This window comes from Mobula birostris, chromosome 9 (genome assembly GCF_030028105.1).
Source record: "Mobula birostris isolate sMobBir1 chromosome 9, sMobBir1.hap1, whole genome shotgun sequence".
Classification (NCBI taxonomy): Eukaryota; Metazoa; Chordata; class Chondrichthyes; order Myliobatiformes; family Myliobatidae; genus Mobula; species Mobula birostris.
The window spans coordinates 2,900,180-2,924,146 of record NC_092378.1 but is presented as its reverse complement, the minus strand read 5'-3'; the positions used below and the strand labels follow the sequence as shown (position 1 = coordinate 2,924,146).

Sequence of the window (23,967 nt, the reverse complement as noted above, 5' to 3'; positions counted from 1 at the left end):
CCTCCCGCGACATCGATCCCAAGTGTCAGACTTTGCTTTAGACTCTGAGGTGTAACCAGAACTCAGCCCTCTGCCTCCGCTGAGTGCATTCTAAACCAAGTCCCGTGTAGAGCGACTGTATTCCCTGCCCAGGAGGCGCTGGGCAACTGTACTATTGCCCTGGGTGTGCAGCGACTGTAATGTTGCCTAGGTGATGAATTTTGACAGTACAGTTACCCAGGTGGTGTGTTGTGATTGTACCTTTTCCTGGGTGTTGTGGTATGATTGTACTGTTGAATGGGCAGTGTGTTGTGACTGTATCATTGCGCGGGTTTGCAGTATGATTGTAGTGTTGCATGAACAGTTTGCTGTGACTGTATCACTGCACGATGACTGACAGGGATTCTTTGTACCAATTTAGAACTGTTTTGGTCAAACCATAACTGCAAAATTATTTTTAACCATATACAAGGTACCGTGACTACAGGGAGCCTCCCAACTCGAAACAGCCTTACGCATACACGATACAGTTCTGGCACGTGCTAGCGGCACGCCTAGCGTTCATTATCGTATTTGAGGTAAGCGTCCTCTGTCGTTTGTCCGACATCAGTCCACTGATGCAGGGCAGGCAATAGTTAAGATGGGACAACTTGAGAGAAAATGCTGGGATCAGTTCTGATGATAGGAATTCTGGACAGATCAGGCAGCTTCTGAGGAGGAAGAAATTAAAGACAAAAGGTAAAGAGTTAAAGAGATTAAAGATAAACTTTATTTGCCACGTGTATTTCGAAACATACAGTGAAACGCGTCATTTGCGTAAACGACCAACACAGTCGGAGGCGGTGTTGGGGGCAAGTGTCACCATTCTTCCAGCACAAACATAGCATGCCCTCAACTTAATAACCGTAACCAGTGCGTCTTTGGACCGTGAGAAGGATGTAAGCCTGGGCAGGAAGATTTGAAGAACCGGCTGTTGCCCATGCAGCAGGTTTCTCCTCTCCACGTCACTGATGTAGTCCAAGGGAAGGGCAAGTGCCGAGGCAGCTTGGCACCAGTGTTGTCGCAGAGGTTGCCAGAGTGAAGTTGTAAACAACATCCATCTGCCTTAGGGACCCCAGCTCATGATTTTTTCTTCTTTGGGGTTTACTCCCGAGGCCTTTCCCATGGGTGGGTATGGCCGCAAGGCAGCAGGGGTTTATAATCAGAGTTTTCCTTCTCCTGGGTAGGCTGCCGTCCAAGGCTGACGAGCCCCACCTGCCCAAAGCAACTGGTTTTGAGGCGCCAGAGGTCTGCCTTTGCCCGTTCTCTTGTCAGTAGAAACAATTCCACTAGGCCTAGTAGTTAAGCCACACGTGAAAGCCAAGCGTTGGACCTGGTTGTCAGAGTCGCACGCCATTTGGAGCACTTTATAGGTAGTGGGAGCTTATCCCCACCACCACCCCCAGCTGTGACAACCTTGGGAACCTATGAGGGTATAGACAGGGTAAACGCAAGCAGGCTTTTTCCACTGAGGGTGGGTGGGAATACAGCCAGAGGTTATGGGTTAAGGGTCAAAGGGGACCATGAGGGGATACTTCTTCACTCAGAGGGTCGAGAGTGTGGAATGAAGCTGCCGATGCATACAATCTCGATTTCAAAGTTTAAGAGAAGTTTGAACAGGTACATGGATGGTAGGGGTATGGTGAGCTATGGTCCCAGTGCAGGTCGATGGGAGTAGGCAGATTAAATGGCTTTGGCATGGACTGTATGGGCCAAAGAGCCTGTTTCTGTGCTGTACTTCTCTATGACAAATAGAGGTAATCATTTTTAGAACATAGAACTCTATTGCACATTACAGACCCTTTGGCCCACAATATTGTGCCGACCATGTAACCTACTCTAGGAACTGCCTAGAGTTTCTATTTTGCTAAGCTCCATGTACTTATCCAAGAGACTCTTAAAAGACGCTATTGTATCTGCTTCCATCAGTGCCACTGGCAGTGCATTCCACACACCCACCACTCTGTACGAAAAACTTACTCCTGACATCCCCTCGGTACCTATTTCCAAGCACCTTAAAACTGTGTCCTCTCTTGTTAACTAGTTCAGCCCTGGGAAAAAACCTCTGACTATCCACACGATCAATGCCTCTCATCATCTTATACACCTCTATCAGGTCATCTCTCATCCTCCGTCACTCCAAGGAGAAAAGGCCAAGTTCACTCAACTTATTCTCAGAAAACATGCTCCCCAATCCAGGCAACATCCTTGTAAATCTCCTCTGCACCCTTTCTATGGCTTCCACATCCTTCCTGTAGTGAGGTGATCATTTTTAAGGATCGAAGTGAAAGGTTGGATCACAGATCAGGTGAAATCTCACTGGATGGGAGTACAGATACAAGGGGCAGCCTGGTTTCCTTGTTCCACAAACGTTCAGCATAATGTTTTTAACGCTTGGGGCTTAGCGTAGTTGGTGGTGGTTGTCCGTCGTGTCCAGCGATGATGGGAGACCCGTGCAGGAGAGTTTTTAAAGTGGAAAAGCCGTTGCACTTGGACATTTCCATTCTCACACCCTCAGAAGTCCAGGTCTAGCAGTACAAGTAATGTTCACGGACAGGGACTTCCCTGGTTGCCGTGGGTAACTGTGACTTCTTCTGGGCCTTGTCATGCCCTTCACTCGCCATGGCTTTGGATCTCACTGTTGATCTCGTTCACCCAGTCCACCAGAGCTGACTTCACAGGCGAGTCCCTATCTCACCGGGGTCTGAGGCCCGCTGGCTACCCTCACCTGGTTCAGCCTGCCTGTGGCGGTGTACTGGGGCGTGACCACTGTCGCATGTGAACAGCTACTTGGAGGAACGAGCTGGTTCAGACCGCTGCTCAAAGCTGCAGAATCTAATATTCGGTTGGAGAGTTGAGCGCTGGACCAGATTGAAAAGGTCAGGGTATCGGGGCCCGAAGTGAGGCATGGGCCAATTAAGATCGCTGCTCCACAGCGCTTACTTGGCTCTGCGCTGATCTTTGGGCCTCACATTCTCTTACGCACTTCAGTTTAGAAATACTATTTGATCGTGATTACTGTTTGCATGATTATTTTTCATTGCACTTTGGGTGTTCGATGGTCTTTTTTATGGATTATTTTATTCTTTCATTTTCTTACGGACATGATGTGTGTTTTCAGTCTCTGCACATTGGGCATTAGACAGTTTTTTCAAGTTTAAGGAGTTTGTTTTGGGATTTCTTTGTTTTGTGGCTGCCTGTTAGGAGACAATCTCAAAGTTGGATAATATAAACATACTTTGATAATAAATGTACTTTATACTTGAAGCCAACAAGTGAGAGCTGAGTGTCTGGTGGGGGCCAAATGGAAGTGAGCTGTCTGAGGGGAACATGACAAGACCCTGCCATCATCGCTCCACAATCAGGTTGTTCTTGTCTTATTCCTTTCAGCATTTGGTTTTCTCCATTAAGACGTTGATTGCCTACATGATTCCGGACCTACCGAAGAACCTACGGGACAGGATGCGCCGCGAGAAGTATCTCATTCAGGAAATGATGTATGAGGCGGAGCTGGAGAGGCTGCAGAAGGAACGCAGCGACAGACGGAAAAGTGGGATGGGCTCTCACAACGAATGGCCATGAGCGTGATCCACAGAGGTATTCCCTTACCCGACAAGCGTCCAGGGTCTCAATACAGCTTTTCCTTTAGCAAGGAGCAGTTTGCAGTCCGAAGCTCCTGTTGGATTCAAAAGTGTTTAATCTAAGTCCTTTCAGAAGTCAGGGAAGAGGCACAAAACTTGTTGCTTCATGATTGTTTTATTCAGCATTAATAGAACATAGAAAATCTCAAACAGACAGTAACAGGAGCAGAGACTGGTGAGTGAAAGCAAAATGTCGTAGTCAACTCTTTTTATACTCCATAGATTAGAAACATTCCATTCAAATTCACAGATAAGAGTTAACCAATCAGACAGCCCCTGTGCAAATAACGCAAGACCAGGCGAAGCTTCCAGAGCTAGTGTGCTTGCTTGGTCTCTCTGTCTCAGTCACTGAGGGCTTTGTGACCCATAAGACCATAAGACATAGGAGTAGAATTAGGCCATTCAGACCGTCAAGTCTCCTCCGCCATTCCATCATGGCTAACCCCTGATCCCACTCAACTCCATACACCTGCCTTCCCACCATTTCATTTGACGCCCTGACGGATCAGGAAATGATCAACTTCTGCCCTAAATATACCCACGGACTTGGCCTCTACCGCAGTCTGTGGCAGAGCATTCCACAGATTCACTACTCTCTGGTTAAAAACAATCTTCACTGCCTCTGTTCTAAAGGATCGCCCTCTAGTTCTGGATACCTCCACCATAGGAAACATCCTCTCCACATCCACGCTATTTAGTCCTTCAACATTCGGTAGGTTTCAATGAGATTCTCCTCCCCGGCATTCTTCTAAATCCCAGTGAGTACAGGCCCAAAACTGCCAAACACTCCTCATATGTTAACCCCTTCATTCCCAGAATCATCCTCATGAACCTCCACTAGACTCTCTCCAATGACAACACACCCTTTCTAAGATATGGGGCCCAAAACTGTTGACTGTTGACTAGTGTCTTTAAAGCTTCATAATTCCACCTGAATTCTATTCTCCTTGAAATAAGTGCCAACATTGCATTTGCCTTCTTTACCACAGTCTTACACGAGGACTGTGCACCTCTGATGTTTGAACCTTCTCCCCACTTTAGATAATAATCTGCACTATTGTTCCTTTTAACAAAATGCATTAACATACATTTCCCAACACTGTATTCCATCTGCCACTTTTTTGCCCATTCTTCCATTCAGATGCAAAGTACCCATTAAATTAATCTACCATTTCTTTTGTCCCCATTACTATCTCACCAGCACCATTTTCTAGTGGTCCAGTATCAACTCTCACCTCCCTTTTACTCTTTATATAACTGAAAAAAACTTTTAGTTTCCTGCTTTATATTACTGGCTAGTTTGTCCTCATATTTCATCTTTTCCCTTCTTATAGTTATTTTAGTTGCCTTTTGTTAGATTTTAAAACTTCCCAATCATCCAATTTCCCACTCACTTTTGCTACCTTGTATGCCCTTTCCTTGGCTTTTATGCAGTCCTTAACTTCCCTTGTCAGTTGTGTACCCCTGCTGTTTGAGAACTACTTCTTCTGTGGGACATATCTATCCAGCAGCTTGTGAACTATTGCCAGAAACTTCAGCCAAATCTGCTCTGCTGTCATCCCTGCCAGTATCCTCCTCCAATCCACCTGAAATTTAGAGAGGTTACAGAGGAGACTTACCAGGATGCTGCCTGGATTAGGGAGCATGTCTTAGAGGGATAGGTTAAGTGATCTGGGGTTTTTCTCTTTGGGGTGAAGGAGGATGAGAGGTGACTTGGTCGAGGTGTACAAGATGATAAGAGGCATCGATTGAGTGGACAGACAGAGACTTTTACCCTCAGTGGAAATGGCTAATACAAGGGGAATACTTTTAAGGTGATTGGAGGAAAGTGTAGGGGATGTCAGAGGTGGGGAGGGTGGTGGGGGTGATGAACACCCTGCCAGTGACGGTGGTAGACACAGATCCATTAGGGAGACTCTCAGGCAGGCACATGGATAGAAGGAAAATGGAGGGTTGTATGGGAGGGAGGGGTTAGCTTTATCATAGAATAGTTTAAAATGTCGGCACAACAGGCAGGCTGAAGGGCCTGTATTGTGCTGTAATAGAACCATAGGACATTACAGCACAGAAAAAGGCATTTTGGCCCTTCTTGGTTGTGTCATACCTTTTTCCTGCCTAGTTCCACTGACCTGCACCTGGACCATATCCTTCCATCCACCTCTCATCCATGTACCTGTCCAAGTTTTTCTTAAACAGTAAAAGTGTGCCCGTATTTACCACTTCATCTGGCAGCTCATTCCACACTCCCACCACTCTCTGTGTGAAGAAGCCCCCCCCATGTTCCCTTTACACTATTCCCCCTCACCCTTAACCCATGTCCTCTGGGTTTTTTCTCCCCTTGCCTCAGTGGAAAAAGCCTGCTTGCATTCACTCTATCTATACCCATCATAATTTTATATACCTCTATCAAATCTCCCCTCATTCTTCTACGCTCCAGGGAATAAAGTCCTAACCTATTCAACCTTTCTCTGTAACTGAGTTTCTCAAGTCCGGGCAACATCCTTGTAAACCTTCTCTGCACTCTTTCAGCCTTATTTATATCCTTCCTGTAATTTGGTGACCAAAACTGTACACAATATTCCAAATTCGGCCTCACCAATGCCTTATACAACCTCACCATTACATTCCAGCTCTTATACTCAATACTTTGATTTATAAAGGCCAATGTATCAAAAGCTCTCTTTATGACCCTATCTACCTGTGACACCACTTTAAGGGAATTTTGTATCTATATTCCCAGATCCCTCTGTTCTACTGCACTCCTCAATGCCCTACCATTAACCCTGTATGTTCTACGTTGGTTTGTCCTTCCAAAGTGCAATACCTCACACTTGTCTGTATTAATCTCCATCTGCCATTTTTCAGCCCATTTTTCCAGCTGGTCCAAATCCCTCCGCAAGCTTTGAAAACCTTCCTCACTGTCCACTACACCTCCAATCTTTGTATCATCAGCAAATTTGCTGATCCAGCTTACCACATTATCATCCAGATCATTGATATAGATGACAAATAACAATGGACACAGCACCGATCCCTGTGGCACACCACTAGTCACAGGCCTCCACTCAGAGAAGCAATCCTCCACTACCACTCTCTAGCTTCTTCCATTGAGCCAATGTCTAATCCAATTTACTACTTCTCCATGTATACCTAACGACTGAATCTTCCTAACTAACCTCCCATGCGGGACCTTGTCAAAGGCCTTACTGAAGTCCATGTAGACAATATCCACTGCCTTCCCTTCATCCACTTTCCTGGTAACCTCCTCGAAAAACTCCAATAGATTGGTCAAACATGACCTACCATGCACAAAGCCATGTTGACTCTCCCTAATAAGTCCCTGTCTATCCAAATGCTTGTAGATTCTGTCTCTTAGTACTCGCTCCAATAACTTACCCACTACCGACGTCAAACTATCCGGCCTATAATTTTTCGATCCTTTTTTAAACAATGGAACAACATGAACCATTCTCCAATCCTCTGGCATCTCACCCGTAGACACCGACGTTTTAAATATATCTGCCAGGGCCCCCGCAATTTCAACACCAGTCTCCTTCAAGGTCTGAGGGAATACCCTGTCAGGCCCTGGGGATTTATCTACTCTGATTTGCCTCAAGACAGCAAGCACCTCCTCCTCCTCAATCTGTATAGGTTCCATGACCTCACTACTTGTTTGCCTTATTTCCATTGACTCCATGCCAGTTTCCTTGGTAAATACAGACTCAAAAAAACCATTTAAGATCTCCCCCATTTCTTTTGGTTCTATACATAGCCAACCACTCTGATCTTCAAGAGGATCAGTTTTATCCTTTGCTCTTAATATACCTGTAGAAACTCTTTGGATTATCCTTCACCTTGACTGCCAAAGCAACATCATGTATTCTTTTAGCTCTCCTGATTTCTTTCTTAAATATTTTTTTGCACTCTTTATACTCCTCAAGCACCTTACTTTACTCCCTGTTTCCTATACATGTCATAAATCTCTCTCTTCTTCTTTATCAGAGTTCCAATATCCCTTGAGAACCAAGTTTTCCTTATTCTTATCCACTTTGCCTTTAATCCTGACAGGAACATACAAACTCTGCACTGTCAAAATTTCCCCTTTGAAGGCTTCCCACCTACCGATCACATCCTTGCCAGAGAACAACCTGTCCCAATCCACGCTTTTTAGATCCTTTCTGATTTCTTCAAATTTGGCCTTTTTCCAGTTTAGAACCTCAACCCGAGGATCAGATCTATCTTTATCTATGTTCAAGTTGAAACTAATGATGTTATGATCACTGGAACCAAAGTGTTCCCCTACACAGACTTCCGTCACCTGTCCTAACTCGTTTCCTAATAGGAGATCTAATATTGCATCCTCTCTAGTTAGTACCTCTATATATTGATTTAGAAAACTTTCCTGAACACACATTACAAACTCTAACCCGTCTAGACCTTTAACAGTATGGGAGTCCCAATCAATATGTGGAAAATTAAAATCCCCTACTATCACAACTTTATGTTTCCTGCAGTTGTCTGCTATCTCTCTGCAGATTTGCTCCTCCAATTCTCGCTGACTATTGGGTGGTCTATAATACAACCCTATTAACGTGCTCATACCTTTCCTGTTTCTCAGCTCCACCCATATGGTCTCGGTAGACAAGCCCTCTAATCTGTCCTGCCTGAGCACTGCTGTAACATTTTCCCTGACTAGCAATGCCACCCCCTCCCCACCCTTCATTCCTCTGCCTCTATCACGTCTGAAACATTGGAACCCTGGAACATTAAGCTGGTAGTCCTGCCCTTCCTGCAGCCAAGTTTCACTAATTGCTATAATGTTTTAATTCCACGTGTCAATCCACGCTCTCAGCTCGTCTTGTGAATAGTAGAAAATAAGAATGGTAGAAGGAGGCTACTCTGCCCCTCAAACCTATCCCATCATTCAATATGATCATGCCTAATTTTGCTGGTCTCAGCTCCTCTTCTCTGGCAGATCCACATGGCCTCCAGTTCCCCGACATTTATCAACTTCCTCAGATTCACATTCACATTGATTTATGTTTCATGTGTCGTTTATATTAACAACCAAGCAATGTATGGATACGCTGGGGGCAGCCCACAAATGTCTCCACACATTCTGGCGCCAACCAAGCATGCCCGCAATGCTTGGCAGAGCAACACAGAGCACCACACGCACACAGCAACAACACACACACACACACTCACACACACACTCACACTGACACTCACACTCTCTCTCTCTCACACACACACACACACACACACACACACACACTCACACTGACACTCACTCTCACACACTCACACTCACACACACACACACACACACACTGATACTCACACACACACACACTCTCACACTCACACACACACACACACTGACACTCACACACACACTGACACACACACACACACTCACACACTCACACTCACACACACTCTCTCACACTCACACACACACACACTCTCACACTCACACACACACTCACACTCTCACACTGACACTCACACTCACACACACACTCTCACACACACACACACACACTCACACACACACACTCACACTGACACTCACACTCACACACACACACTCACACACACACACACACTCACACTCACACTCACACTGACACTCACTCTCACACTCACACACACACACACTGATACACACACACACACACACACACTCTCACACACACACACACACTGACACTCACACACACACACACTCACACGCACACACACTCTCACACTGACACTCACATTCTCACACTGACACTCACACTCTCACACACACACTCTCACACACTCACACACACACACACTCACACTCACACACACACACACACACACACACTCTCTCACACGCACACACACACACTCACACTCTCACACACACACACACTCACTCACTCACACACACACACTCACTCACTCACACACACTCACACTCAGACACACACCCCCCTCCAGTCCTACAAACCAGGACAGGACTGTAGTCCCCTAGGCTTCAGCCATCAGGCTTTGACTTCCGGTCTACCTCCCTCAGGCTCCAGTCTTCAACTCTCTTAAAATATTTCTGATGGCTTCACATCTACTATGCTGTGGGGCAGAGAATTTCACAGGTTTATCACTTCTATGAGAAAAGATTTCCCACACACCTCAGTTTAACTGACCGCCCTTTATCTTGTAACTATGTCCCCTTCCTGAACTTCAACCAAGGATATTCACAAGTGCAGCTAACAGTTCCCTATAAAAGGTCCCCAGGGAGCTGCAGAGACAGGGCCCCACTGACCAAATCATACAATCTGACCAAGTTGCCTGCCTGCATTTGGCCCCATATCCCTCTAAACCTTTCCTATCCATCCACCCATCCTTAAAATTATAAACACAAGAGGTTCTACAGACGCTGGAAATCCAGAGTAACACACACAAAATGCTGGAGGAACTCAGCAGGTCAGGCAGCATCTATAAATTTGAATATATAGTTGTTGTTTTAGGCCGAGACCCTTCAGGGCATTATGATGAGTCTTGATGAAAGGTCTCAGCCTGAAACCTTGACTGTTTCTTCTAAATGTCGTAATTGTTCCCACCTCTCCCACTTCCCTTGGCAGCTCGCTCCGCATACCCACCACAGGCTGTGTAAATTGGCCCTCGGGTATCTTTTAAATCTTTCCACTCTTGTCTTAATCCTGTGCCTTCAGGTTTAGACTCCCCTACACAGGGAAAAAGATTTTGACTACCTCTCCAATCTATAATCTATCCATATGCTATATCCCACGTTCCATCTATGTCCCTAGGACCAGAATATAAAAACAAGGATGTGATGCTGGGGCTTTATAATGCATTGCTCAGACCACATTTGGAGTACTGTGAGCAGTTTTGGGTGGCTTATCTAGGAAAAGATGTGCTGCCAATGCAGCTGGTCCCGGGGAGGTTCACAAGAATGATTCCTGGAATGAAAGGTTTAACATATGAGGAGTGTTTGATGGCTCTGGGCCTGTACTCCATAAGAACACAAAATCATAAGATATGGGAGCAGATTTAGAGCATTTGGCCCATCGAGTCTTCTCCGCTATTTCATCATGACCAATTCAAATTTCCTCTCAGCCCCAGTCTCCTGCCTTCTCCCCATATCCCTTCATGCCCTGAATCTACCAAACTCTGCCTTAACTATCCATAAAAACTTGGCCTCCGCAGATGCCAGTGAAAAGAATTCCACAGATTCACCACTCTCTGGCTAAAGAAATTCCTCCTCATCTCCATTATAAAAGGACACCTCTTTATTCTGAAGCTGTGTCCTCTGATCTTAGACTCTCCCATTTCAGGAAACAATCTCTCCACATCTACTCTATCAAAGTCTTTCACCATTTGATAGGTTTCAATGAGATCACCACTCATTCTTCTGAACACTAGTGAATACAGACCCAGAGCCATCAAATGCCAACCTCTGCACTGAAGGGAAACCTTCATTCTTTATTGTTGTTGAAACATTCCTCAACTCATCAGTCCCAGGTGCAACGGACTACACTACCATCCCTGGCTACTCAATGTGTTGCTGCAGAGATCGGGAGGGAACATCAGGAGGTGGCATTGCTGTTTACTGTTTGGAGGGTATTGCAATACACCATAACCCTGGGAGAGATCCGAAAGACCTGGAACTCATGTGGTTCACCGTGGCTCATCAGTCACAGAAGCTACTAACTGGTGCCGGCTACCGACCTCCTAGTGCCACCAATGACGTCCTCGAATACCTGGACAGTAACACCTTCCCCAAGTTGACAGAGTTCAGTGCACAGTCTGTGACGCTTATAGGGGACTTCAATGTCCAACACCAGGACTGGCTGGGCAGCCGAACAACTGACAGTGCTGGCCGGTGCACACTACAATCAGCTGATAGTCTTGGTCTGCAGCACATTGTGTCTGACCCAACAAGGGGGGAGTATACCCTTGATCTTGTTATGACGGACCTACCCGCTAAGGCAACAACTATGGCTCCAGTGGGTTCTTCAGACCATGACCCCGTGCTAGTGAAGTTGGGTGTTCCAGTTTACCGTGACCAGCCATTCAAGAGGAAAGTTTGGTGTTACAACAAAGCCAACTTTTGGGATATGCGTGGTCATCTTTCATCAACTGACTGGTCTCGCATTCTCAAAGACAAGGACCTTGAGAAGGCTTGCTCCAAGCTTACAGAAGTTATGGACATTCACATTCCCAGCAAAATTGTTACTAAGAAGCCTGGCGATAAGCCATGGACATTCACATTCCCAGCAAAATTGTTCCTAAGAAGCCTGGCGATAAAGTATGGTTTGATGACAGGTGCAGACAAGCAGCAAAGAAGAAACATCGTCTCTACTGCCATCTAAAGAAGTGCAACACCCTTGCTAATAAGGAGAAGTTTGCACAGGCTAGGCAGTCATACAATCGAGCAGAGAGACAGGCCTGAAGAAATCATAACATCAAACTCAAAAATGACTTAACCAGTGGTAACCTTAGCAGCAAGAAGTGGTGGAATGCTGTGAACTCCCTCTCTGGGAGAACAGGCCACTCTGACATCCCTGTCATTGAGCACAATGGGTCTGTACATACATCAGCAAAGAATAAGGCCAATGTTTTCTGTCGTGCTTTTGCAGATAAATGTCGGCTCACAAATGCTAATGACCAGCCACCAGATGGCAAGCAGTTTACTACCACCTCGTTGAACAAAATCATCTTCAAACCTAAAGACATCAGGAAAATTATGCAACAGCTTCAGCCTGATAAAGCATCTGGCCCTGACCAGATTCCAACTAGGGTCTTAAAGGAATGCAGTGCAGAACTTGCAAGTTCTCTCCGCCGCCTCTTCCAGTTATGCTTCTTGAGTGGTGCATTCCCAGAACAGTGGAAAATAGCGTCAATAACACCAGTACACAAGCAGGAGAGAGTCATACAGTGGCAGCAGGCCTGAATAGGGATCTTGACAGGATGAAAGCCTGGGCAGACGACTGGAATGTCACCTTTGAGCCTACTAAGTGCAAGGCAATGGTGATGTCTAGGAAGAGGAATCCATCTAACCTCGACCTGTATTTTGGGAACTGCAAGCTGGATTTAAAGAAGGAGCTAGTAATCCTTGGTGTTAATATTGGCAGCAAGTTGGTGTGGGATAAACACCTTTCCACAATTTCAAACAAGGCTGGACAAAGGCTTGGAGCTCTGCAGAAAGTAGCATCCAAACTGGACAAAGAGGGCAGAGCCGCGGTTTACAAAGCTCAGGTACGAAGTATCATGGAGAATGCCTGCTTATTGTAGATGGATGTCTCACAGAGTGTCCTCAGCCAGCTTGATTCCATTCAAAGGAAGGCCTCACCAGTGCTTTATAAAGTCTCAACATTACAAACTTGCTTTTATATTCTAGTCACCTTGAAATGAATGCTAACATTGCTTTTGCTTTCCTCATTACAGAATCAACCTGGAAATTAACCTTTCGGGATTCCTGCAGAAGGACTCCTAAGTCTCTTTGCACCTCAGTTTTTTTGTACTTTCTTTCCATTTAAAAAAGTCAACCCTTTAATTTCTTCTACCAAAGTGCATGACCATACACTTCCTGACACTGTCTTCCATTTGACATTTCTTTGCCCATTCTCCTAATCTATCTAAGTCCTTCTGTCGTCTCTCTAATTCCTCAAAACTACTTTCCCCTCCACCTATCTTCAACAAAGCCATCAATTCCATCATCCAAATCATTGAGATAATGTAAAAAGAATTGGTCCCAACACAGAGCTCTGTGGAATGCCACTAGTAATGGCAGCCGGCCAGAAGAGGCTCCCTTTATTCCCACTCTTTGCTTCCTGCCAATCAGCCATTGCTTTATCCATGCTAGAATTTTTCCTTTGAAACCATGGGCTCATAGCTTGTTAAGCAGCCTCATGTGTGGCACCTTGACAAAGGCCTTCTGAAAATCCACGTACACGTCATCAACTGATTTTCCATTGTCTGTGCTGCTTGTTATTTCTTCAAAGAATTCCAACAGATCTGTCAGACAAGATTTTCCCATGCTGACTATGACCTGTTTTATCATGTGCTTCCAAATACCCTGAGACCTCATCCTTAAAAATTGGCAACTGAGGTCAGACTAACTGGCCTACAGTTTCCTTTCTTCTGCCTCTCTCCTTTCTTGAAGAGTGGAGTGACATTTGCAATTTTCCAGTCTTCTGGAACCATTCCAGAATCTAGTGATGCTTAAAAATTCATCACTATTCAATGGAGTTTAGAAGAATGAATGGGGACCTCATTGAACCTGTCGAATATTGAAAGGCCTAGGTAGTATGGACATGGAGAGGATTTTTCTTATAGTGGGAGAGTTTAGGATCAGAGGGCACAGCCTTAGAATAGAAGGGTGTTCATTTAGAACAGGGATGAAGAGGAATTTCTTCAGCCAGCTGGTGGTGATTCTATGGAAATCATTGCCGCAGACGGCTGTGGAGGCCAAAGACTGATAGATTTTTGACGAGTAAGGGCATCAAAGGTGACAGGGAGAAAGCAGCAGAATGGGTTTGAGAGGGATAGTAAATCAGCCATGATGGTGGAGCAGACTCAATGGGCCAAATGGCCTAATTCTGTTCCTATGTCTGATGGCGTTATGGTCCCTCAGCCTCCGTCACTCTAGGGAAAACTGTCCCAGCTTATCCAGTCTCCTGTTATAACTCATGCCCTCCAATCCCAGCAAAAGCCTTGAGATTCTTTCCAACTTCATTACATCCTTCCTATGGCACCCAGAATTCCTTATGTAGTCTCACCAACCAGTTCTCCAGCTGTTGTACTCAGTGCCACAGCCAACAAGCATGTCAGACACCTTCTTCACCACCCTGTCCACTTACATTGTCACTTTCACTAACTATGTTCCCCTGGGTTTCTCTTCAACACCCAGGGTGCTACCATTCACTGTGTATCTCCTGCCCTCCTGTAACTTCCCAAAATTCCCATAAAGGAGGTTGCCAGGAGTTGAGGGAGTAAGTTATATGGAGAGGTTAGACATATTGGGCCTTAACTCCTTAAATCATAGGAGAATATGGGATGATCCTCTCGTGTATGAAATCACAAAGGGCATAGATAAGCGCATGGTCTTTTATCCAGGGTTGCAGAATCGGAACTAGAGGACGTAATTTTAATGTTAGAGGCTAAGGTTAGTTAAAGAAATTCAAGACCATAAGACCATAAGACATAGGAGCAGAATTAGGCCATCTGGCCCATTGAGTCTGCTCCGCCATTCAATCATGGCTGATCCTTTTTTTCTCTCTCCTCCTCAACCCATTTCCCGGCCTTCTCCACATAACCTTTGATGCCATGTCCACTCAATAACGTATAAATTTCTGCCTTCAATATACCCAATGACCTGGTCTCCACAGCTGCCTGTGGCAACAAATTCACCAGCCTTTGGCTAAAGAAATTTCTCTGCATCTCTGTTTTGAAAGGGCACCCCTCTATCCTGAGACTGTGCCCTCTTGTCCTACTCTCTCCCACCATGGGAAACATCCTTACCACATCTATGATAACCCTTTCATTCCTGGAATCATCCTTGTGAACTGCCTCTGGACCCTCTCCAATGCCAGCACATCTCTTCTAAGATGAGGGGCACAAAACTGTTCACAATACTCAGGGTGAGGCCTCACCGGTGCCTCATAAAGCCTCAGCATCACATCCCTGCTCTTGTATTCTGGACCTCTTGAAATGAATACTAACATGGCATTTGCCTTCCTCACCACCAGCTTAACCTGTAAGTCAACCTTCAGCATGTTCTGCACAAGGACTCCCAAGTCCCTTTGCATCTCAGATTTTTGGATTTTCTCCCCGTTTAGAAGATACTCCACATGTTTATTTCTTCTACAAAGTGCATGACCACGCATTTTCCAACATTGTATTTCATTTGTCACTTTCTTGCCCGTTCTCCTAACCTGTCTAATTCCTTCTGCATCCTACCTGTTTCCTCAACACTACCTGCCCCTCCACCAATCTTCATATTATCTGTAAACTTGGCAACAAAGCCATCTGTTCTATCATCTGAATTATTGATATACAGTATAAAAAGAAGCGGTCCCAACACTGACCTCTGCAGAACACCACTAGTCACTGGCAGCCAACCAGAAAAGGATCCTTTTATTCCCACTCGCTGCTGCCTTCTTCCAATCAGCCAATGCTCTAACCATGTTAGTAACTTTCCTCTAAAACCATGGGCTCTTAACTTGGTAAGCAGCCTCATGTGTGGCACCTTGTCAAAGGCCTTCCGAAAGTCCAAATATACAACATCCACTGCATCCCCTTTATCTCTCCTACTTGTAATCTCCTCAAAGAATTCCAACAGGATTGTCAGGCAGGATATATAGATGGGTACATGAATTGCAAGAGGTTAGCAGGATATGGGCCAAGAAATGGGATTGGATGGAATATGCATCCTTGCCGGCCTGGACGTGTATGGGCCGAAAGGTCTTTCTCTGTGTGTACAACTCTACGACTCTAAGATGCATTACTTCTCACTTGGCTGAGTGGAGCTATCACCAGAGTCATAGCATGGAAACAGGTCCTTCTGCCCGACCGGTCCATGTTAAGCAGGTCCTTCTGCCCGACCGGTCCGTGTTAAACAGGTCCTGCTGCCCGACCGGTCTGTCTTAAACACGGGGTCCATCCAAGCTGGTCCCATTTTGCAGCACTTGGCCCATAACAATTTAAACCCTTCCTGTCCAAGTGTCTTTAAAATGCCATTATTGTACCCAATTCAATCGCTTACTCTGGCAACACACGTCAAAGTTGCTGGTGAACGCAGCAGGCCAGGCAGCATCTCTAGGAAGAGATACAGTCGACGTTTCAGGCCGAGACCCTTTCTCAGGACTTCGCCAGTCCTGACGAAGGGTCTCGGCCTGAAATATCTACTGTACCTCTTCCTAGAGATGCTGCCTGGCCTGCTGCGTTCACCAGCAACTTTGATGTGTGTTGCTTGAATTTCCAGCATTTGCAGAATTCCTGTTACTTACTCTGGCAGCTCATTTTACCTTGCTACCAACCTCAATGTTAAAAAAGATGTCCATCAAGTTCTTATTAAATCTTTCCCCTTTACCTTAAATCTCTGCCCTACAGTTCTGGATTTTCCAACCCTGGGAAAAAGACTGGTCCTCATGATTTGAAACACCTCTGTAGATCACTTTCTCCATTCTCCTGTGCTCGAAGGAATCAGACCCTAGCCTGTCCAACCTCTCCCTATAACACAAGCAATTCGGCTGATGCTGGAAATACATGGAGTGTTGGAGAAACTCAGCTGGTCAGGTAGCATTTATGGAGGGGGATAAACAGTTGATGTTTCGGACTGAAACCCTCATCACAATCCTCTCCCTATAACACAGAATGTCAAGTTCTGGCAGCATTCTTGTTAGGCCTTATTGAGATGGCTTCATTCTCCCTTGGTTCCTGCCAGACAACGAGATGATGGGAAGGAGGTGTCAGCTGGCCAAGTCAGTCCATGCCGCAGACAGTCACCGTGCTGGGGATTGTACTGCTCGGGAGGTCAGACCATGACAGTCACTGTACTGGGGATTGTACTGCTCGGGGGGACAGTGGGAGGAGACGTGACAATAATTTTCAAAGAGGAGCTTGTAGAGGATAACCATGATAACTTGTAGAGGATAACTATATGATGTAAAATATTGGATAAAAATTTGAAGTTGGATGAATATTTGAAGGGGATAATATCTGCAGTGCTGTGGGGTAGAGCAGGAAGAGTGAAACCAGCAGGTAACAGCAGCTAATATGCTGTTTTAGCTAACTAACAGTTAAAATGTTGGAAATCACAAATACAAAAGATTCTGCAGGTGCTGGAAATCCAGAGTAACACACACAAAATCCTGGAGGAACTCAGCAAGTCAGGTAGCATTTATGGAAATGAATAAACAGTCGACGTTTCGGGCCTGGAAAGACTGGAAAGGAAGGAGGACGAGGCCAGAATAAGGAGGTTGGGGAGAGGAGTACAAGCTGGCAGGTGATAGATGAGAGGAAGGAGGGTGGTTGAGGGAGAGGCAATGAAGGAAGATATTCTGATAGAGAGTCTCAACCCAAAATGGTGACTCTTTATTCCTCTCCATGGTTACAGACTGACCTGCTGAGTTCCTCCAGCATTTTGTGTGTGTGACAATGATAAGCTGGGTTTCCATGCAATGGATTTGATTTGTAAGACGTAGCCAGCTAGCAAAATGGCTGCTGTCACCTTTAATTTGCTAATCTATATTCTAATTATCTCTTTTTTCCCTTCCTTCTCAAAGGTGAAAAGAATCCCTTTCCCCTCTCGTTGCCACTCGAGTTAAGGCCTCCTCTGCATATTGTGCAGCCGTTCCCTGCAGCTCCTGCAAGCAGCCATCCGCAGACTGAGTAACTGCAGCCCCAATGCATGCCAGGGAATGAATCGCCCGCCTGCTGAAGGAGGAACTGTGAAGACATGACATCCCCTCAGTACTTAGGACTCTAGTCAGCATGTCGACCATGTTATTCATAATTTAATGCAATTCTGTGTGCCGGTTTTTAACTTAAAAGGGGTAACTGTTTTACACAGGTTTGCTACATATCTCAGTTCAACACCTCTCTCTCTCTCATTGATGATGCCAGACTTTTACACAGTGTCCCGTTCAAAATGTAAATAAGAATTTCTGAGAACTATTTTGCGTAATTTCTCCATCCCACGTCTCCAAACTAGCAATTAGAATAACAACCTTGTTTACCGATCTTTTTTTTAAACTTCCTGAATTTGCTGCTTTTGACTAGTTAATGGGTTGGATGTATAATGCAAACTACTTGTAAATAACTCAAAGTAAAATGATGAATTGTCATGATTAAAAATGAGTTCATAAACATAAGCCATATTTAATGCTTGTATGATGTGATGCAGATATTCAAATAAACAGGCATATAGACTTTGAAGATGGTTTCCATTTTTGTAAACAAATACCTATTTGCAAAGCTAATAGCCCAAAATGGGATGTAATGTTGAAGTTGTATAAGACATTGGTGAGGCCTAATTTGGAGTATTGTGTGCAGTTTTGGTCACCTACCTACAGTAAAGATGTAAACAAGACTGAAAGAGTACAGAGAAAATTTACAAGGATGTTCTTGGGTCTGGAGGACCTGAGTTATAAGGAAAGATTGAATAGGTTAGGACATTGTTCCTTGCAATGTAGAAGATTGAAGGCAGATTTGATAGGGGTATACAATGTTATGAAGGGTATAGATAGTGTAAATGCAAGCAGGCTTTTTCCACTGAGGTTGGGTGGGACCACAACTAGAGGTCATGGGATAAAGGTGAAAGGTTTAAGGGGAACTTGAGGAGAAACTTCTTCACTCAGAGGGTCGTGAGAGCGTGGAATGAGCTGCCAGCACAAGTGCGGTATGCAAGCTCTTTTTCAGTGTTTAAGAGAAGTTTGGATAGGTACATGGATGGTAGGGATATGAAGGGCACAGTCCTGGTGCAGGTCGGTGGGAGGAGGCCGTTTCAACAGCTCAGCATGGATTAGATGGGCTGAAGGGCCTGTTTCTGTGCTGTACTTGTCTATGACTCTAAAATGTTCTGTCGTTTCTTCTGGCATCTCGTTCCACATACCGACCACCCTCTGAGTAAAGAGTCTGCACCTTAGATACCCTTTAAATCGCCTCACACCTTAAACCTGTGTCGTCTAGGCTTACATTGGGAAAAGGTCTTTGACTATATCTTCAATCTATGCCTCTTCAGCTTGCAGTTTGGTAAGGAGCTGCCAGTAACGGGTTCCCTTGTCAACACTCCTTATGACATAGAAGAATGAAGTCATTTGGCCCATTGAATATGCTCTGCCATTCCATCATGATTGAATTATTACCCTCTCAATTCCATTTTCCTGCCTTCCCCCCGTAACCTTGTGAAGTCGTTACTAGTCAAGAAACTATCAACCTCCGCTTTAAATACACCTAATAACTTGGCCTCCACAGCCATTTGTGGTAATAAATTCCACAGATTCACTACCCTCGGGCTAAATAAATTCCTCCTCATCTCTGTTCCTCAATTCTGAGGCTGTGCTCTCTCATCCTAGTGTAAGACCAGTGTAAGAAGCACTCTCTTTATGCTCACTCCTGACTTCCACAAGCTCTCAGGTCAGGAAAGAGCTGGAGGTGCCAGAACCACCACCCCCGCCCCCCCGACCCCATTCCATCACTTCACCTGTCACTGTGGTCGAGATACAGAGACCGGATATATTCATATCTGGTCTGAGCTGCTCGTCAGGTGCGGATGCAAAAGGTAAGTGTTGTGTGTTTCTTCCTCCTTTCTGATTTCTCAGATTCATATTTATCACACATCATTTGCGTTAACAACCACAGCGTTGCAGCGGTAAGCGCAACATGATTACAGCTCAGGGCACTGCAGTTCGGAGCTCAATTCTGACGTGGTTGTAGGGAGTTTGTAATCCTCCCTGTAACTGCACGGGTTTCCACTGGGTGCTCCAGTTTCCTCCCACAGTCCAAAGATGCACCAGCTGCTAAGATAATTGACCATTGTAAATTGCCCTGTGATTAGGCGAGGGTTAAGTGGATGGGTTGTGGGTAGTGTTGGGCAAGAAGGCCCTGTTCTGTGTTGTATCTTGAATAAATAGAGGGGAGGAGAGAAAGAGAGAATGAGGGAGGGGGAGGGGAGGGAGGATGTATGTGTGTAAATGTTGGGGGCACCCCGCAAGTGTTGTTGCATATTCTGGCAGCAACATAGCATGTCCACAAAATACTTTAATGTTAATACCAAATATTTCACATCTCTGATTATTAAATGTGCTTGAAAGTATTATTTATGTGTCTTACTAGTGCTATCTTAAACTTTTGGTTTAACAGGGCACTGGTCAGACACAGTGACAACTTACTGACAGTAAACGAAACTACTAACTTAATCACAGTATTTATGGAAAGGATCTCTGCAATCGATAACTTCCTTTTGGAGTTGAGGGTAGAACTGCCTGCATTTTTGTGGTGTGAACTGAGGTCAGGATGGTTGTGGCATGGTGTGTACGTGCTGAATCGAGGCGGCAAGGCCTGAGCCTCAGACCAAGCAGCGAGCCAATGTTTAGCCATTGCTGGAGCAGGCCTGGAACTGATTCGCAGTGGCAGATCCAAGGCAAGGCAGAGTAGAGGCGTCAGTGCCCAGCCCCGAGAGCAAAGAACAATCTGGTATCTGACAGAGCTAAGTGTTGAGCCAGATTGGAAAGATTGGGTATGGGCCCGAGAATGAGGAACGAGCAGAGGTTTGGCCAATTTAAGCAGCAGGCCAGGTTGAAAAGGTCAGGGTGTTGGGGTTGGAGGCAAAGGATGGGACAGTGTTCAGCTCTCTGTCCCGAGAGCTTTACTCATCCCAGCTGCAGCCTGGAACTAATGGTCTCCCGGACTGGCTTAGTGCCTGCGGACTCACTCTTGTGAACTTTCATTCTGAATGTTATTTGCCTACTTTTGATTGCACGGTTTGTTCTATTTTCTGCACATTAGGTGCTTATGGTCTTTTATTTCAGTGGTTCTATTGAGTTTCTTTGTTTTGTGACTGCCTGTAAGGAGACATATCTCAAGGTTGTATATACAGTATACATATTTTGATAATAAATGTGCTTTGAACCTTAAAATGATTTGAATACTTCATTTTGAAATGTTTGAAATAGGATGGAGTGGAGAGGATCCAGTGTGGTTTAGACAAGTTGTGTGGGTGGGTAAAGTCATGTTTTGTAATGTCAAGACATTAAACTAATTGGAGGGAAGACCCAGAAGTCCGGGAGTGTAGGTTTAACGTTGAGTTTACTTTAAGCAAAGCGTGCACGTACCACCTGCTAACATGATGATATAAGCAATTAACATATTTTTATATATAACATGTAATTAATTTTTTTAAATGAACAAGAATGCTTAATCAAACAATATATATGCAAGATTACACAGATAGTAAGTACGCAACAGGCAGGGAGAGCAAAATGTGGATGAGATCCATTTTGGTTTCTATGAACAGAAGGGCAGATCATTATCTGAAAGATGACAGGTTGGGAAGACTGAAGATCTGACAAGGCCCTGTACACCAGGCACTGAAAGTGCCAAGCAAGTGTTCATTGGTGAGGGGGTGCCTCAGGAAGGCACTGTCCATCGTTAAGGACCCACAGCACCCAGGACATGCCCTCTGATCATTACCACATGGGAACGGGTACAGAAGAGCCACACTCAACTGTTCAGCAACAGCTTCTTCCACTCTGCTGCCACATTTATGAAGGGTCCATGACCTCTTCAAAGAATATTCCTTCTACTTCCCTATTTAGTTTTATAATTTATGTAATTTTAAAAATTGTTATTATGAAATTATAAGTCAACTGAAATAATCAAATACTTTTACTATAGAAATTATGTAATTCTGTTTTGTAATTTTCACGTCTCTGTACTAAAACAACACATTTCACATCATTTTTCCAAGATAATAGATCTGATTCTGAGCAAGCACTTAGGTTGGGGGGGGGGGTGTGTGGAATGGTGTGTTGTCCTGCACTGCAGGGAGACTGGATGCCTTGTTGGTCTCCTCAGGGATAGAGGAGGTGCGTTTAGTGTTTACTAGATCCGCTCCTGGAATAGAGCACTGACCTATGCTGAGGGTTGGTGGATTGGGTTTAGGAAGCAGCCTGTCTGGATGGTACAGCAGCTGCTTTGCCAAGGCCCACAAGAAACTGCAGAGAGTTGTGGTCACAGCTCAGCACATCACAAAAAGCAACTGCTGCTCCTTGGAACTTGTCTGCAGTTCTCACTGCCTTGGCATAATCAAACACCTCACCCACCCGGACATTCTCTCTTCTCCCACACTCCAGCTGGGTAAAGACACAAAAGCATGAAAGCACATACCACTGGGCTCGACGCCTTCTATCTTGCCATTATAATACTATTGAATGGGTCGCAATCTACTTCAGTATGATCTTGCAACACACATCAAGGTTGCTGGTGAACGCAGCAGGCCAGGCAGCATCTCTAGGAAGAGGTACAGTCGACGTTTCGGGCTGGGACCCTTCGTCAGGACTAACTGAAGGAAGAGTGAGTAAGCAATTTGAAAGTTGGAGGGGGAGGGGGAGGGGGAGATCCAAAATGATAGGAGAAGACAGGAGGGGGAGGGATGGAGCCAAGAGCTGGACAGGTGATAGGCAAAAGGGATATGAGAGGATCATGGGACAGGAGGTCCAGGGAGAAGGAAAAGGGGGAGGGGGGGAAAAACCCAGAGGATGGGCACGGGGTATAGTCAGAGGAACAGAGGGAGAAAAAGGAGAGAGAAGGAAAGAATGTGTGTATATAAATAAATAACGGATGGGGTACGGGGGGAGGTGGGGCATTAGCGGAAGTTAGAGAAGTCGATGTTCATGCCATCAGGTTGGAGGCTACCCAGACGGAATATAAGGTGTTGTTCCTCCAACCTGAGTATGGCTTCATCTTTACAGTAGAGGAGGCCGTGGATAGACATGTCAGAATGGGAATGGGATGTGGAATTAAAATGTGTGGCCACTGGGAGATCCTGCTTTCTCTGGCGGACAGAGCGTAGGTGTTCAGCAAAACGGTATCCCAGGCTGCGTCGGGTCTTGTCAATATATAGACGGCCACATTGGGAGCACCGGACGCAGTATATCACCCCAGCTGACTCACAGGTGAAGTGTCGCCTCACCTTCTCCCTGTCCCATGATCCTCTCATATCCCTTTTGCCAATCACTCTTGGCTCCATCCCTCCCCCTCCTGTCTTCTCCTATCATTTTGGATCTCCTCCTCCCCCTCCCACTTTCAAATCTCTTACTAGCTCTTCCTTCAGTTAGTCCTGATGAAGGATCTCGGCCCAAAACGTCAACTGTACCTCTTCCTAGAGATGCTGCCTGGCCTGCTGCGTTCACCAGCGACTTTGATGTGTGTTGCTTGAATTTCCAGCATCTGCAGAATTCCTTGTGTTCGGTATGATCTTGCATCTGATTGCCTACCTGCACTGCATTTTCAAAGCACCTATAACACTTTATTCTGTCCTCTGTTATTGTTTTATCTTGTGCTACCTCAATGCACAGTTGTGAAGAATTGATTGTATGAATAGTATGCAAGAAGTTTTTCACTGTACTTCAGTATACGTGTGCAACAATAATAATCCAATGTACAATCACGCATACAAACAGGAAATCAGTTTTCACTGAAACTTATAAAACAGCAAGAGAACTAGGCAGATGAAATAGCAGAGGGCATGCAGGGGGATCTGGCATTGAGTGAGAGTCAGGAAGTTGTGGTGTAGCTGTGTCTCAGA

The 23,967-nt window shown here is 45.3% G+C and overlaps 1 protein-coding gene across 1 annotated transcript in view; it reads left to right on the top strand.

Moving 5' to 3' along the window:
- Window positions 1–18,556, top strand: part of LOC140203298 (anoctamin-4-like) — a 138,073-nt gene extending 119,517 nt beyond the window's left edge. Inside the window, exons 24-26 of the mRNA XM_072269312.1 lie at window positions 452–557; window positions 3,409–3,615; window positions 17,945–18,556. Of these exons, the coding sequence (XP_072125413.1) occupies window positions 452–557; window positions 3,409–3,600 (298 nt within the window). The 3' untranslated portion in view covers window positions 3,601–3,615; window positions 17,945–18,556. The remainder of the gene's footprint in view (window positions 1–451; window positions 558–3,408; window positions 3,616–17,944) is intronic.
- The last annotated feature ends 5,411 nt before the right edge of the window (window positions 18,557–23,967 follow it).